This window comes from Bombina bombina, chromosome 9, assembly GCF_027579735.1.
Source record: "Bombina bombina isolate aBomBom1 chromosome 9, aBomBom1.pri, whole genome shotgun sequence".
In the NCBI taxonomy this organism is placed as follows: domain Eukaryota; kingdom Metazoa; phylum Chordata; class Amphibia; order Anura; family Bombinatoridae; genus Bombina; species Bombina bombina.
This window is the reverse complement of record NC_069507.1, coordinates 21754286-21772561: the sequence shown is the minus strand read 5'-3', so window position 1 is coordinate 21772561 and position 18276 is coordinate 21754286. Positions and strand designations below refer to the sequence as shown.

At 38.0% G+C, this 18276-nt stretch overlaps 1 protein-coding gene across 1 annotated transcript in view; it reads right to left on the bottom strand.

Moving 5' to 3' along the window:
• The window catches only part of WNT8B (Wnt family member 8B), a 99747-nt gene extending 84472 nt beyond the window's left edge, over positions 1-15275 (bottom strand). The window contains exon 1 of the mRNA XM_053692855.1: positions 15223-15275. Within this exon, the coding sequence (XP_053548830.1) occupies positions 15223-15275 (53 nt within the window). The remainder of the gene's footprint in view (positions 1-15222) is intronic.
• Between the last annotated feature and the right edge of the window lie 3001 nt (positions 15276-18276).

The following is an 18276-nucleotide window of genomic DNA, read 5'->3' as shown; positions in this document are numbered from 1 at the left end:
CTCTGCAGCAGGAGTAGTAAGTACTGCAGTGAGTAAGGCCAGTAGAGTGCTTGTTTGCATAGGTAGCAGTATCAACAGCAGGTATAGTAAGTAATGAAGCGAGTAAGGCCAGTAGATTGCTTGGTTGTATAGGTAGCAGTATCTACAGCACAAATAGTAAGTATTGCAGTGACTGAGTAAGGCCAGAAAAGTGCTTGTTTGTATAGGTAGAGGTATCAGCAGCAGGAATAGTAAGTATTGCAGAGAGTAAGGCCAGTAGAGTGCTTGGTTGTATAGGTAGCGGTATCTACAGCAGGAATAGTAAGTATTGCAGAGAGTATGGTCAGTATAGTGCTTGGTTGTATAGGTAGCAGTATTTACAGCAGAAATAGTAAGTATTGCAGTGAGTAAGGCCAGTAGAGTGCTTGGTTGTATAGGTAGCAGTATTTACAGCAGAAATAGTAAGTATTGCAGTGAGTAAGGCCAGAAAATTGCTTGTTTGTATAGGTAGAGGTATCAACAGCAGGAATAGTAAGTATTGCAGAGAGTAAGGCCAGTATAGTGCTTGGTTGTATAGGTAGCGGTATCTACAGCAGGTATAGTAAGTATTGCAATGAGTAAGGCCAGTACACTGCTTGTTTGTATAGGTAGCAGTATCTGCAGCAGGTATAGTAAGAATTGCAATGAGTAAGGCCAGTACAGTGCTTGTTTGTATAGGTAGCGGTAGCGGTATCGGCAGCAGGAATAGTAAATATTGCAGTGAGTAAGGCCAGTAGAGTGCTTGGTTGTATAGGTAGCAGTATCTGCAGCAGGAATAGTAAGTATTGCGATGAGTAAGGCCAGTAAAGTGCTTGTTTTTATAGGTAACGGTATCTTCAGCAGGAATAGTAAGTATTGCAGTAAGGCCAGTAGAGTGCTTGTTTGTATAGGTAGCAATATCTACAGCAGGAGTAGTAAGAATTGCAGTGAGTAAGGTCAGTAGAGTGATTGCTTGTATAGGTAGCAGTATCTGCAGCAGGAGTAGTAAGTATTGCAGTGAGTAAGGTCAGTAGAGTGCTTGGTTATATACAGGGAGTGCAGAATTATTAGGCAAATGAGTATTTTGACCACATCATCCTCTTTATGCATGTTGTCTTACTCCAAGCTGTATAGGCTCGAAAGCCTACTACCAATTAAGCATATTAGGTGATGTGCATCTCTGTAATGAGAAGGGGTGTGGTCTAATGACATCAACACCCTATATCAGGTGTGCATAATTATTAGGCGTCTTCCTTTCCTTTGGCAAAATGGGTCAAAAGAAGAACTTGACAGGCTCAGAAAAGTCAAAAATAGTGAGATATCTTGCAGAGGGATGCAGCACTCTTAAAATTGCAAAGCTCCTGAAGCGTGATCATCGAACAATCAAGCGTTTCATTCAAAATAGTCAACAGGGTCGCAAGAAGCGTGTGGAAAAACCAAGGCGCAAAATAACTGCCCATGAACTGAGAAAAGACAAGCGTGCAGCTGCCAAGATGCCACTTGCCACCAGTTTGGCCATATTTCAGAGCTGCAACATCACTGGAGTGCCCAAAAGCACAAGGTGTGCAATACTCAGAGACATGGCCAAGGTAAGAAAGGCTGAAAGACGACCACCACTGAACATGACACACAAGCTGAAACGTCAAGACTGGGCCAAGAAATATCTCAAGACTGATTTTTCTAAGGTTTCATGGACTGATGAAATGAGAGTGAGTCTTGATGGGCCAGATGGATGGGCCCGTGGCTGGATTGGTAAAGGGCAGAGAGCTCCAGTCCGACTCAGACGCCAGCAAGGTGGAGGTGGACTACTGGTTTCAGCTGGTATCATCAAAGATGAGCTTGTGGGGCCTTTTCGGGTTGAGGATGGAGTCAAGCTCAACTCCCAGTCCTACTGCCAGTTTCTGGAAGACACCTTCTTCAAGCAGTGGTACAGGAAGAAGTCTGCATCCTTCAAGAAAAACATGATTTTCATGCAGGACAATGCTCCATCACACGCGTCCAAGTACTCCACAGCGTGGCTGGCAAGAAAGGGTATAAAAGAAGAAAATCTAATGACATGGCCTCCTTGTTCACCTGATCTGAACCCCATTGAGAACCTGTGGTCCATCATCAAATGTGAGATTTACAAGGAGGGAAAACAGTACACCTCTCTGAACAGTGTCTGGGAGGCTGTGGTTGCTGCTGCACTCAATGTTGATGGTGAACAGATCAAAACACTGACAGAATCCATGGATGGCAGGCTTTTGAGTGTCCTTGCAAAGAAAGGTGGCTATATTGGTCACTGATTTGTTTTTGTTTTGTTTTTGAATGTCAGAAATGTATATTTGTGAATGTTGAGATGTTATATTGGTTTCACTGGTAAAAATAAATAATTAAAATGGGTATATATTTGTTTTTTGTTAAGTTGCCTAATAATTATGCACAGTAATAGTCACCTGCACACACAGATATCCCCCTAAAATAGCTATAACTAAAAACAAACTAAAAACTACTTCCAAAACTATTCAGCTTTGATATTAATGAGTTTTTTGGGTTCATTGAGAACATGGTTGTTGTTCAATAATAAAATTAATCCTCAAAAATACAACTTGCCTAATAATTCTGCACTCCCTGTAGGTAGCGGTGTCTATGAGCAGGTATAGTAAGAATTGCAGCAAGTAAGGCCAGTAGAGTGCTTGGTTGTATAGGTAGTGGTCTCTGCAGCAGGAGTAGTAAGAATTGCAGCAAGTAAGGCCAGTAGATTGCTTGGTTGTATAGGTTACCCGTATCTGCAGCAGGAATAGTAAATATTGCAGTATAGTCAGTAGAGTGCTTGGTTGTATAGGTAGCGTTATCTACAGCAGGAATAGTAAGTATTGCAGTGAGCTAGGTCAGTTGAATGCTTGGTTGTATAGGTAGCGTTATCTGCAGCAGGAATAGTAAGTATTGCAGTGAGTAAGGCCTGTAGAGTGCTTGTTTTTAAAGGTAGAGGTATCTGCAGCAGAAATAGTAAGTATTGAAGTGAGTAAGGTCAGTAGAGTGCTTGGTTGTATAAGTAGCGGTATCTACAGGAGGTATAGTAAGAATTGCAGCGACTAAGGCCAGTAGAGTGCTTGGATGTATAGGTAGCGCTATCTACAGCAGGTATATTAAGTATTGCAATGAGTAAGGCCAGTACAGTGCTTGTTTGTATAGGTAGCGGTATCTGCAGCAGGAATAGTAAGTATCGCAGTGAGTAAGGCCAGTAGAGTGCTTGGTTGTATAGGTAGCAGTATCTGCAGCAGGAATAGTAAGTATTGCAATGAGTAAGGCCGGTACAGTGCTTGTTTGTATAGGTAGCGGTATATGCAGCAGGAATAGTAAGTATTGCAGTAAAGTCAGTAGAGTGCTTGGTTGTATACGTAGCGGTATCTGCAGCAGGAGTAGTAAGAATTGCAGTGAGTAAGGTCAGTATTTTATTATCCCCTAATCTGCCGTCCCTAACATCGCCGACACCTACATACATTTATTAACCCCTAATCTGCCACCCCCAACATCGCTGCTACTATATTAAAGGTATTAACCCCTAAACCTAAGTCTAAACCTAACCCTTACCCCCCTAACTTAAATATAATTTAAAATAATCTAAATAAAATTACTACAATTAAATAAATTATTCCTATTTAAAACTAAATACTTACCTGTAAAATAAACCATAAGATAGCTACAATATAACTAATAGTTACATTGTAGCTATCTTAGGGTTTATATTTATTTTTAGTATTTATTTTAACTAGGTACAATAGTTATTAAATAGTTATTAAACGAAGTCCAAGCGAAGAATGAAGGTTCCTTTAAATGACGTCATCCAAGATGGCGTCCCTTGAATTCCAGTTGGCTGATAGGATTCTATCAGCCAATCGGAATTAAGGTAGGAAAAATCCTATTGGCTAATGCAATCAGCCAATAGGATTGAGGTCGCATTCTATTGGCTGCTTGGAACAGCCAATAGAATGCAAGCTCAATCCTATTGGCTGATTGGATCAGCCAATAGGATTTTTCCTACCTTAATTCCGATTGGCTGACAGAATCCTATCAGCCAATCGGAATTCAAGGGACGACATCTTTGATGATGTCATTTAATAAGACAGACACGGATGGGTATAGCGCTAGACCAAACACCTACTAAGCCTCACTAAAATTATTGCCTCCTCCCTAGACAATATCGAAATTAAAAATAAAAATACAAAGGATATAGGAGGCGCTATAGAGCCGTAGGATATATAGAAAGATATATAGATATAAAATTGGCTGTATTAAACCAGCCTTTGGAAATCTAAAATTCACGTACCAAATCCCTTATATATTTAGTAATCAATAAAAGTGTAATTTAATCGAGTGGCAATAAATCCTTATAGCATAGACTTTATGGGTGTAAAATAAACCAGAAGGGCAGAGAACCAGGAGTCCTTACTGCATATAAAATACAATTTATTGTCAGAATAAAACTAAATAATCAAATGTAATATTCAGTTAAAACATATTTAGTTAAAACATATGCAATATTCAGTGAAACATAACCTGTTTTGTTCAATAAATTCACAGCTAAAATACACAGCTAAAATAAAAGTAAAATCCAATACTATTCACACATACAAAAATCAGAACCGGTTAAGCCATTCAAACTATTTCAAACCTCTCAGATACTCGTTAATGAGGATACAAATGATAGCTAGTGGAGAACACCTAAATACGCTTGTGTTCAAATCCTAATGTTATTGTCCCATGGGGATCCCCGGAAATTAATGTCCAGAATGACAATGTGGGTTTATGTTACTTTTCCAACTTTGTGATATTCGAGTCAGCACCCCCAAATAGGACCGTTATATCTTCAGTCTCTCTTAATTCAAAACTTGGCCCCCGATGGTTTAAAAGTTCATTCCTTACTGTCCTCTTAAACACAGACAGTCAAATATATAAACAAAGCCGGGAGGCTTTCCTACCTCCTTTCAAATGTCCGCCCAAACGTGTCTGCCAACGGTCTCCTTACCTGGCCCGACACTCCAGCTGCTCCTTCAGATGTAAAACAGCGATGATCCTGTGAATTACGTCACCCGGTGTCCGGATCCTGGGTGACCACTTGCGCAAGTGTTAGTTACCACGGTTATTTCACAGGATGCCCTCTGCACTTCTGTACGCCAGGGTACACAGAGTTCTGTCCAGCTCCAATTTTTCAGACGTTCACAAACAGTAGCAGGTAAGTCCTCTACGCGTTTCAACCCCTTTCCTGGGTCTTTTTCAAGATTCAAAAGGGCATACTACTCAGAAATTAATGCATGGGATAAACTTAAAGGACCAGTCAATACAGGAGATTTTAAATTTTAAAGTTATGTACATTTCCACTCCCCCTGTACCATGTGACAGCAATAAGCCAATCACAAATGCATATACATATATTCTGTGAATTCTTGCACATGCTCATTAGGAGCTGGTGACTCAAAAAGTGTAAATATAAAAAGACTGCACATTTTTTTTTTAATGGATGTAAATTGGAAAGTTGTTTATAATTCCCTGCTCTATCGGAATAATTAAAGTTTAATTTGACCTGATTGTCCCTTTAAAGATAGCTATCCTATATACTATGATTGGGATGAGGATATCCTACTCACTATTTAATGCCATAAGAATAAGGCTATCCTACACTTGGAAAAGGATAAGGCTTGGAAAAGGATAAGGCTATCCTACACATTAACTAATGCCTGGAATAAACATAAGGCTATCTCACGCACTAACTAATGAGTGGAAAAAACATAAGGCTATCCTACGCACTAACTAATGCCTGGAATAAACATAAAATGCCTGGAATAATCATAAGGCTATCTTACGCACTAACTAATGCCTGGGATAAGCATAAGGCTATCCTACGTACTAATTAATGCCTGGGATAAACATAAGGCTATCCTACGCACTAACTGATGCCTGGGAAAAGCATAAGGCTATCCTGCATACTATCTAATGCATGGGATAAATATAAGGCTATCCTACGCACTAACTGATGCCTGGGAAAAGCATAAGGCTATCCTGCATACTAACTAATGCATGGGATAAATATAAGGCTATCCTACGCACTAACTAATATCTGGGATAAGCATAATGCTATCCTACATACTAATTAATATCTGGCATAAACATAAGGCTATCCTATGCACTAACTAATATCTGGGATAAGCATAAGGCTATCCTACATACTAATTAATATCTGGCATAAACATAAGGCTATCCTTCACACGAACTAATGACTGTAATAAGCATAAGGCTATCCTACATACTAACTAATGCCTGGGATAAGCATGTCTATCCTATGCACTAACTAATGCCTGGGATAAGCATAAGGCTATCCTACGTACTAATTAATGCCTGAGATAAGCATAAGGCTATCCTACATACTAATTAATGCCTGGGATAAACATAAGGCTATCCTACGCACTAACTAATGACTGGAATAAGCATAAGGCTATCCTACGTATTAACAAATGCCTGGGATAAGCATAAGCCTATCCTATGCACTAACTAATACCCGGGATAAACATAAGGCTACTAACTAATGCCTGGGATAAGCATAAGGCTATCCTACATACTATTTAATGACTGGTATAAGCATAGCGCTATCTCACATATTATTTAATGCCTGGAATAAGCATAAGGCTATCCTACGAACTAATTAATGACTGCGATAAATGTAAGGCTATCCTAGGTACTAATTAATGCCTGGGATAAGCATAAGGCTATCCTATGTACTAACTAATGCCTAGGGTAACATAATGCTATCCTACATACTAATTAATGCCTGTGATAAACATAAGGCTATCCTATATACTAACTAATGCCGGGGATAAGCATAAGACTATCCTATAAAATAACTAATGCCGGGGATAAGCATAAGGCTATCCTACATACTAATTAATGCCTGTAATAAGCATAAGGCTATCCTATAAACTAACTAATGCCGGGGATAAGCATAAGGCTATCCTATATACTAACTAATGCCAGGGATAAGCATAAGGCTATCCTATATACTAATTAATTCCTGTGAAAAGCATGTTTATCCTATGTACTATCTCTGGAATAAACTTAAGTCTATCCTACGTACTAATTAATGCCTGGGGTAAGCATAAGGGCATACTACTCAGAAATGAATGCATGGGATAAACTTAAAGGGCCATAATACCCAAATGTTTAAACACTTGAAAGTGATGCAGCATAGCTGTAAAAAGCTGACTAGAAAATATCACCTGAACATCTCTATGTAAAAAAGAAAGATATTTTACCTCAAAAGTTCCTCAGTAGCCACCTCCCATTGTAAAGGATTTCTAAGCAGCATTTTAGTGTGTCTGTCCTGGGACATCTGAAGGGATGAGCATTGTGAACTCTCATATTATTTCACCAATCAGGTAAAGGAAGCTTACTATGAAATCTCATGAGAGTTAAGTCAAATCTCATGAGATCACAGTAAGAGTTCATGACCTCAGCACTGCTGATGCTGATTGGCTGCTGTTCATTTCTTCATTTTTTTTAATTTTTTTACCTGCAGCTGGGAGCAGGTGAAGTATAACTTTTTACACAGAACTTACTCTGCTGAGCTGAGGAAATTGTGAGGTAAAATATCTTCCTTTTTTACATAGAGATGCTCAGGTGATATTTTCCTGCCAGCTATTTACAGTTATACTGCATCAGTTTCAAGTGATTTAGCATATGCGTATTATGTCAATTTAAAGATAGCAATCCTATATACTATTAATGATTGGGATGAGGATATCCTACTCACTATTTAATGCCATAAGCATAAGGCTAGTGTTGCCATCTCAGCCATGTTTTCCTGGACTCTTATAAGTTACACATGCTGCAGGGTGTGCAGGGAGGAACATGTATTGTGTTTCTGGACAGCACTATTCATATTCCTCCCTGCACACCCTGAAGCATGTGTAACTTATAAGTGTTATGTATTTTAAGGGACAGGTGGCAACCCTACATAAGGCTATCCTACACTTGAAAAAGGATAAGGCTTGGAAAAGAATAAGGCTATCCTACGTACTAATTAATGCCTGGGATAAACATAAGGCTATCCTACGCACTAATTAATGCCTGGGATAAGCTTAAGGCTATACTACGTACTAATTAATGCCTGGGATAAACATAAGGCTATCCTATGCACTAATTAATGCCTGGGGTAAGCATAAGGCTATACTACGTACTAATTAATGCCTAGGATAAACATAAGGCTATCCTACGCACTAACTAATGCCTGGGGTAAGCATATTGCTATCCTACATTCTAACTAATGCCTGGGATAAGCATAAGGCTATTCTACTAACTAATTGCCACCTGGGATAAACATAAGGCTATCCTATGTACTAACTAATGCCTGGGATAAACATAAGTCTATCCTACGCACTAACAAATGCTTGGGATAAGCATAAGGCTAGCATACATACTAACTAATGCCTGGGATAATCATAAGGCTATCCTACATACTAATTAATACCTGAGATAAGCATAAGGCTAGCATACTAACTAATGCCTGGGATAATTATAAGGATATCCTACATACTAACTAATGCCTGGGCTAAGCATAGAACTATCCTAATTACTAACTAATGCCTGGGATAAGCATAAGGCTATCCTATGTACTAACTAATGCCTGCTATAAGTGTATGACTATCCTATTTACTAATTAATGCCTGGTATAAACGTAACACTAGCTCACATACTAATTAATGCCTGGGATAAGCATAGTGCATCTCTCATACTAATTAATGCCCGGGATAAATGTAAGGTTATTCTATATATTTATTAATGCCTGGGATAAGCGTAGCGCTGTCTCCCATACTAATTAATGCCTGGCAAAAGAATAAGGCTATCCTATGTACTAATTAATGCCTGGGATAAATGTAAGGTTATTCTATATATTTATTAATGCCTGGGATAAGTGTAAGGTTATTCTATATACTAATTAACACCTGGGATAAGCATAGCACTATCTCAAATACTAATTAATGCCTGGCAAAAGAATAAGGCTATCCTATGTACTAATTAATGCCTGGGATAAAGGTAAGGTTATTCTATATACTAATTAATGCCTGGTATAAGCATAGCGCTATCTCAAACACTAATTAATACCTGTGATAAGTGTAAGATTATTCTATATACTTATTAATGCCTCGGAAAAGCGTAGCGCTGTCTCCCATACTATTTAATTCCTGGGACAAGAATAAGGCTATCCTATGTACTAACTAGTGCCTGGGATAAGCATAAGGCTATCCTATATACTAATTAATTCCTGGGATAAGCATAAGGCTATCCTACATACTAACTAATGCCTGGGATAAGCATAAGGCTATCCTACATACTAACTAATGCCTGGGCTAAGCATAGGGCTATCCTATGTACTATCTAATGCCTGGGATAAGCATAAGGCTATCCTATGTACTAACTAATGCCTGCTATAAGTGTATGACTATCCTATAAACTAATTAATGTCTGGTATAAACATAACTCTAGCTCACACACTAATTAATGCCTGGGACAAGTATAGTGCATCTCTCACACTAATTAATCCCTGGGATAAATGTAAGGTTATTCTATATATTTATTAATGCCTGGGATAAGTGTAAGGTTATTCTATATACTAATTAACACCTGGGATAAGCATAGCACTATCTCAAATACTAATTAATGCCAGGGATAAGTATAAGGCTATATTATATATTAATTAATGTTTGCAATAAGTTTAAGGCTATCCTACGTACCATTTAATGCTTGGGATAAGTGTAAAGCTATCCTACGTACTAATTAAGGCCTGGGATGAGTGTAAAGCTATCCTACGTACTAATTAAGGCCTAGGATAAGTGTAAAGCTATCCTATATCCTAATTAATGCCTGGGATAAGTGTAAGGCTATCCTACGTACTAATAAAGGCCTGGGATAAGTGTAAAGCAATCCTACATACTAATTAAGGCCTAGGATAAGCGTAAAGCTATCCTATATCCTAATTAATGGCTGGGATAAGTGTAAGGCTATCCTACATACTAATTAAGGCCTGGGATAAGTGTAAAGCTATCCTACGTACTAATTAAGGCCTAGGATAAGTGTAAAGCTATCCTATATCCTAATTAATGCCTGGGATAAGTGTAAAGCTATCCTACATACTAATTAAGGCCTAGGATAAGCGTAAAGCTATCCTATATCCTAATTAATGGCTGGGATAAGTGTAAGGCTATCCTACTTACTTATTAAGGCCTGGGATAAGTGTAAAGCTATCCTACATACTAATTAAGGCCTAGGATAAGTGTAAAGCTATCCTATATCGTAATTAATGGCTGGGATAAGTGTAAGGCTATCCTACATACTAATTAAGGCCTGGGATAAGTGTAAAGCTATCCTACATACTAATTAAGGCCTAGGATAAGTGTAAAGCTATCCTATATCCTAATTAATGCCTGGGATAAGTGTAAGGCTATCCTACGTATTAATTAGTGCCTGGTATAACCATGGGCCCGATCCGATATGCAGCGTCACCCGCAAAAGCCGGCGACGCCAAATATTGCGCTGGTTTGGTATCCTATATATGGCGTAACATAGACGTTACGCTCATATATTTCACCCTTCGGTCGTGTTTTTTTGGCCCATAGAGTGATATGCCAAACCCGCGCAGTTTGGTATCCAATATACAGCGTAAGGACTTACGTGGCGAAAATGGAGAAATCTTACTCCATTTTCACCTCGCCACAAAATGCAGACGTAGTAAGCCTTACACTGAGTATTGGAGCCCCGTAACTCCCTAAACTACCTGCAAAATAAAACCTAACACCTAACGCATGCGCAATGTCTATCTACCTGTCAACTGCAATCCCCCACCGCAATCCCTAATAAAGTGTTTAACCCCTAAACCGCCACTCCCAGACCCCGCCGCCACCTATATTATATGTATTACCCCCTAATCTGAGCCCCCTACACCGCCGCCACCTATATTATATGTATTACCCCCTAATCTGACCCCCTTACACCTCCACCACCTATATTAAATTTATTAACCCCTAATCTGACCCCCCTACACCGCCGCCACCTATTTTAAATATATTAACCCCTAATCTGATCCCCCTACACCGCCGCCACCTATATTAAATTTATTAACCCCTAATCTGAGCCCCTTACACCGCCGCCACCTATATTAAATTAATTAACCCCTAATCTGACCCCCCTACACCGCCGCCACCTATTTTAAATATATTAACCCCTAATCTGATCCCCCTACACCGCAGCCACCTATATTAAATTTATTAACCCCTAATCTGAGCCCCCTACACCGCCACCACCTATTTTAATTATATTAACCACTAATCTAATCCCCCTACACTGCCGCCACCTATTTTAAATATATTAACCCCTAATATGATCCCCTACACCGCCGCCACCTATTTTAAATATATTAACCCCTAAACCTAAGTCTAACCCTAACACCCCCTAACTTAATTATTATTGAAATAAATCTAAATAATATTAATATTATTAACTAAATTATTCCTATTTAAAACTAAATACTTACCTATAAAATAAACCCTAAGATAGCTACAATATAATTAATAATTACATTGTAGCTATTTTAAGGTTTATATTTATTTTAAAGGTAACTTTGTATTTATTTTAACTAGGTACAATAGCTATTAAATAGTTAATAACTATTTAATAGCTACCTAGTTAAAATAATTACAAAATTACCTGTAAAATAAATCCTAACCTAAGATACCATTACACCTAACACTACACTATCAATAAATTAATTAAATAAACCACAATTATCTCAACTAAAATACAATTAAATAAACTAAACTATATTACAAAAACAAACAAACACTAAATTACAAAAAATAAAAAAAGATTACAAGAATTTTAAGCTAATTACACCTAATCTAAGACCCCTAACAAAATAAAAAAGCCCCACAAAGTAATAAAATTTCCCTACCCTAAACTAAATTACAAAAGTAATCAGCTCTATTACCAGCCCTTAAAAGGGCCTTTTGCGGGGCATTGCCCCAAAGTAATCAGCTCTTTTACCTGTAAAAAAAAGAACAACCCCCCCACATTACAACCCACCACCCACACACCCCTACTCTAAAACCCACCCAATCCCCCCTTAAAAAACCTAAGTCTAACCCCCAAGTGGTCCTTACCTTTACTGAAGACCGGCAGAGAAGGTCCTGTTCCAGACGGAGAAGTCTTCTTCCAAGCAGCGACCTCTTCTTCTTCCAGGAACCAGCTGGCGCGGAGCGGAGGAGTTGAAGACTGATGACCGCGGAGCTAAAGACCATCCACTCTGGAACTGAAGACCCGCGATGCTGGAACTGAAGACCGGAGCCATGGAGCGTGGAGGATCCTCTTCATACGATCTCCGCCGTACACTGAATAGGAATTCAAGGTACGCAAATAAAAATGGCATCTCTTGAATTCCTATTGGCTGATTTGAGCCTTCAAATTCAAATCAGCCAATCGGATGAGAGCTACTGTAATTCTATTGGCTGATTTGAATAGCCAATAGAATAAGAGCTACTGACATTCTATTGGCTGATTTGAATAGCCAATAGAATGTCAGTAGCTCTTTTTTCTATTGGCTATTCAAATCAGCCAATAGAATTACAGTAGCTCTCATCCGATTGGCTGATTTGAATTTGAAGGCTCAAATCAGCCAATAGGAATTCAAGGGACGACATTTTTAATTGCGTACCTTGAATTACTATTCAGTGTACGGCGGAGATCGTATGAAGAGGATCCTCCACACTCCATGGCTCCGGTCTTCAGTTTCAGCGTCGCCGATCTTCAATTCCAGCATCGCTGGTCTTCAGTTCCAGAGTGGACGGTCTTCAGTTCCGCGGTCATCGGTCTTCAACTCCTCCACTCTGCGCCGGCTGATTCCTGGAAGAAGAAGAGGTCGCCGCTTGGAAGAAGACTTCTCCGCCTGGAATAGGACCTTCTCCTCCGGTCTTCAGGACAGGTAAGGACCACTTGGGGGTTAGACTTAGGTTTTTTTAAGGGGGATCGGGTGGGTTTTAGATTAGGGGTGTGTGGGTGATGGGCTGTTCTTTTTTTTACAGGTAAAAGAGCTGATTACTTTGGGGCAATGCCCAGCAAAAGGCCCTTTTAAGGGCTGGTAATAGAGCTGATTACTTTTGTAATTTAGTTTAGGGTAGGGAAATTTTATTATTTTGGGGGGCTTTTTTATTTTATTAGGGGGCTTAGATTAGGTGTAATTAGCTTAAAATTCTTGTAATCTTTTTTTATTTTTTGTAATTTAGTGGGGGTTTTTTGTAATATAGTTTAGTGTATTTAATTGTATTTTAGTTGAGATAATTGTAGTTTATTTAATTAATTTATTGATAGTGTAGTGTTAGGTGTACTGGTAACTTGGGTTAGGATTTATTTTACAGGTAATTTTGTAATTATTTTAACTAGGTAGCTATTAAATAGTTATTAACTATTTAATAGCTATTGTACCTAGTTAAAATAAATACAAAGTTACCTGTAAAATAAAAATAAACCCTAGGCTAGCTACAATGTAATTATTAATTATATTGTAGCTATCGTAGGGTTTATTTTATAGGTAAGTATTTAGTTTTAAATAGGAATAATTTAGTTAATAATATTAATATTATTTAGATTTATTTCAATAATAATTAAGTTAGGGGGTGTTAGGGTTAGACTTAGGTTTAGGGGTTAATATATTTAAAATAGGTGGCGGCGGTGTAGGGGATCATATTAGGGGTTAATATATTTAATATAGGTGGCGGCTGTGTAGGGGGATTATATTAGGGGTTAATATATTTAATATAGGTGGCGGCGGTGTAGGGGGATCATATTAGGGGGTAATATATTTAAAATAGGTGGCGGCAGTGTAGGGGGATTAGATTAGGGGTTAATATATTTAATATAGGTGGCGGTGGTGTAGGGGGGTCAGATTAGGGGGTAATACATATAATATAGGTGGAGGCGGTGTAGGGGGATCAGATTAGGGGGTAATACATATAATATAGGTGGCGGCGGTGTAGGGGGGTCAGATTAGAGGGTAATACATATAATATAGGTGGCGGCGGTTTTAATTAAATCAGAAACGTTATGGGAGACATTCAAGGCAGTGATAAGGGGTGAAACAAAAGCATACCTGGTAACCCAAAAGCGGAAACAGGTGGCCAGAGATATTGAACTTGCCTCGCAGTTGCGTAATGCATTTAATTCTTATATTAGCGACCCGTCTAAGAGTTTTTGGGGAGCATACCAAAAAGCTAAAAAAGAAAGAGAACTATTTCTGACACAAAGGGCAGCACAAGATGATCTCAGGAAGAGGTTCTTCTTCTTCAGACATGGGGGCAAGGCGGGGAAAGCACTAGCTAATTTAACCAAAGCCAAAAAAAAGAGGGAGTCAATTGGAGCTATTAAAACTACAGAAGGCCGTATCACAAATATAATAGGTATTCAAACATATATCTGCACATACTTTAAGGAAGTCTACTCTGAAACGGCGGTAGATATGCAAACCAAAAATGACTTTTGGGATAAAGTTCGGCTCCCAAGTATAGATAAGCAGAGGCTAGATGAATTAAATCTGCCCATTACCCCACTTGAAGTAATTAACGCAATTAAAAATCTTGCACCCAACAAGGCCGCTGGCCCAGACCAACTCCCTGCTGAGCTTTATAAAATACTAGCAGAGGATATTGCGCCATTATTAGTTTCCCTATTTAATCAATACTTTATTAAAAACAACTCATGCTCAAAATATTTTGCTGCATCACTGATAACTCTGATTCTTAAAAAAAATAAAAACTCCGAAGAAATCGGCTCATACAGGCCAATATCACTTTTAAACAGTGATTATAAAATCTTGATGTCTATAATTGCGTACAGACTTAAACAAGTTATTGGTTCACTTATTCACAAAGATCAGGTGGGCTTTATGTCAGGCAGAAACTCTTCACGTAATTTACGCAAAATACAGCTAGTTTTAAATTTATTCCAAAAACAAGCAGATAGGAAACGTCGCATCTCAGATCCAGATGCGGCAATAGTATCAATTGATGCAGAGAAGGCCTTCGACTCCATAACATGGGATCATCTATTTACAGCACTGGTGAAATATGGAGTCGAGGGCCCTTTCTCCCATTTTGTTAAATCAATTTATCAAACATCCTCAGCCGCTATCATTATTAATGATACACTTACAGACTATTTTCCCCTGTATAAGGGCTCAAGACAGGGATGCCCATTGTCTCCATACTTGTTTAATTTAGCTCTTGAGCCACTGGCTATCCAACTTAGGAAAGAACTGGAGGGGATTAAAATAGGTAAAAGAAAGATAACAATGTTACTATATGCTGACGACTTGTTAGTCTTACTATCCAACTAAAAAAAAAATATACCAATTTTAAATCAAATACTACAAGACTTTGGACTATTCTCTGGCTACAAAGTTAACTCCCTAAAATCTGAAATCTATTGGTTAAGCAAAAATAAGGATTCATTACAATCTCCCCCATTTAAAGAAGCAAAAGGCCATTTTTCTTATCTGGGCATTAGGCTGTCAATGAAATTTGAAGAATGGTACGATCTTAATTATCCGCCAATTTTTCTTAAAATTAAATATTATATGGAAAAATGGGCTAAATTCAAACTTACTCTGACAGGTAAAATTAATTTAATTAAAATGTTACTATTTCCCAAGTTGTTGTATCTCATGCAAAGCCTCCCAATAATAATTAAAAAACAAGATATTAAAAGATTTAAGCAATGATGCATTCAATTTCTATGGGGGGAAAAAAGAAGAGCAATATCGTATAAAAAGCTCATGCTTTTTAGAACAGAAGGAGGTTTAGCATTACCTGATATAGAGCTATACAACCTAGTCTGTATTGGAAAGGTGGCTCTAGATTGGTTAACCGAAGCTGATTATTATGCTGCCCTTCCTTTTGAAAGAGTCCTAGCATATCCATACTCCCTTACTGCTCTCCTTCATACAACTAAAGATAAATGTCCTCAGAAAATCAAATCCATGCCCACTATTCAGATGGTAATCTTGGCTTGGCAGAAAATACTGCAGATACTAGATATTAATGTCCTACTTTCTACCTATCTTCCCATTTTGGGAAACCCGAATTTTGTACCAGCATTGGAATCCAGTATTTTCAAAAGTTGGGCCCAAAGAGGGATTAATACTGTATACCAGTTTATAGACAATGAACTTAGGGCTTGTAAGACTTTTACTAAAATCAAGCAAGACTTCCAGATAATAAATAAAGAATTTTATGCCTTCTTACAGATAAGGCATTATGTACAAAAGATTTTGCAAAATAGTTCAGGACTAGCCTCCTGGGATAAAATAGAACCTGTTATAATCCTCTTTAAGGCAGGTAGATATAGTATTTCAACTTTATATAGATTGATTATCTCCACCAACGGATATATTAATTTACGAAGAATTGCAGAAAGCTGGCAGATATCACCTGAAAGAATTCAGGAAAGTTATAATCTTCTAGACAAAGCAACAGTTTCCTCCTCATGGAGGGAAACACATACTAAATTCATAAATAGAATGTATATCACTCCACATGTAAACTCAAAGTGGGATAAATCTACTGTATCTTGTCCAAAGTGTAAGAATACCGGGGCAGACTTGGAGCACTGCTTCTGGTACTGTCATAAAATCAAAAAGTTCTGGTATAAAATAGGTAATTGGATTAGCAAAATTAATCAATGTAAATTCCAAATATCAGCTAAGAATGTTTTCTTCTTCATTAATCAAGAAGAAGTAATTTACAAAAATATTCGCCAACTGAATGCCATAATTATCACAGGAAGACTTCTAATCTTGAAACAATGGAAATCCAAAAAAGCACCAAGTTTGCAAGAACTTATATACAAAATCCAAAACCAAATAATACTGGAACAAATTGACACGTCAGTAAATTCTGAAGTTCAAATAAAGAAATTTTTCCATAAATGGGAGAATATAATTGTCAGTCTACCAGAAACCATACAGAGACAGATAATTGCCCCGTTTCGAGGCACAATTTATATGGAACAGGCGATAGCTAATAAAGATTATCCTGTGTTGACAGGGTAAGATGGGAGCGAGGGGTCGAGAGTGGAGAGTAGAGAGACTTGCCCTCTTTTTTTCTTTTTTTCTTTTTTTTTTTTCTCTTCCCTTTTCCCTTTCTCTGTCTTATTTTTAGTTTATTAGAAAATTTCCAATTCAATATGTAATAAGGGCCTAATATTATGTATTGATCCTATAAATGCAGGTTTAGAAGTTAACATATTAAAATAATTTCCTTTTTGGCCCAATATGCAGTATTTGAATTAATGTATGCATGACTACGCAATATATTGTGGTACTGTTAACAATTGTATTGATTGTAATGCATTTATAAGGATCCCTGATGTTCTTTTCTTGGTAATCCTTATCTTTTTCTGTTTAATGGAATGATATGCTGAATTGGATAATAAAGATATATTTAAAAAAAATAAAAAATAAATCCTAACCTAAGATACCATTACACCTAACACTACACTATCAATAAATTAATTAAATAAACCACAATTATCTCAACTAAAATACAATTAAATAAACTAAACTATATTACAAAAACAAACAAACACTAAATTACAAAAAAAGATTACAAGAATTTTAAGCTAATTACACCTAATCTAAGACCCCTAACAAAATAAAAAAGCCCCACAAAGTAATAAAATTTCCCTACCCTAAACTAAATTACAAAAGTAATCAGCTCTATTACCAGCCCTTAAAAGGGCCTTTTGCGGGGCATTGCCCCAAAGTAATCAGCTCTTTTACCTGTAAAAAAAAGAACAACCCCCCCACATTACAACCCACCACCCACACACCCCTACTCTAAAACCCACCCAATCCCCCCTTAAAAAACCTAAGTCTAACCCCCAAGTGGCCCTTACCTTTACTGAAGACCGGCGGAGAAGGTCCTGTTCCAGACGGAGAAGTCTTCTTCCAAGCAGCGACCTCTTCTTCTTCCAGGAACCAGCTGGCGCGGAGCGGAGGAGTTGAAGACTGATGACCGCGGAGCTAAAGACCGTCCACTCTGGAACTGAAGACCTGCGATGCTGGAACTGAAGACCGGAGCCATGGAGCGTGGAGGATCCTCTTCATACGATCTCCGCCGTACACTGAATAGGAATTCAAGGTACGCAAATAAAAATGGCATCTCTTGAATTCCTATTGGCTGATTTGAGCCTTCAAATTCAAATCAG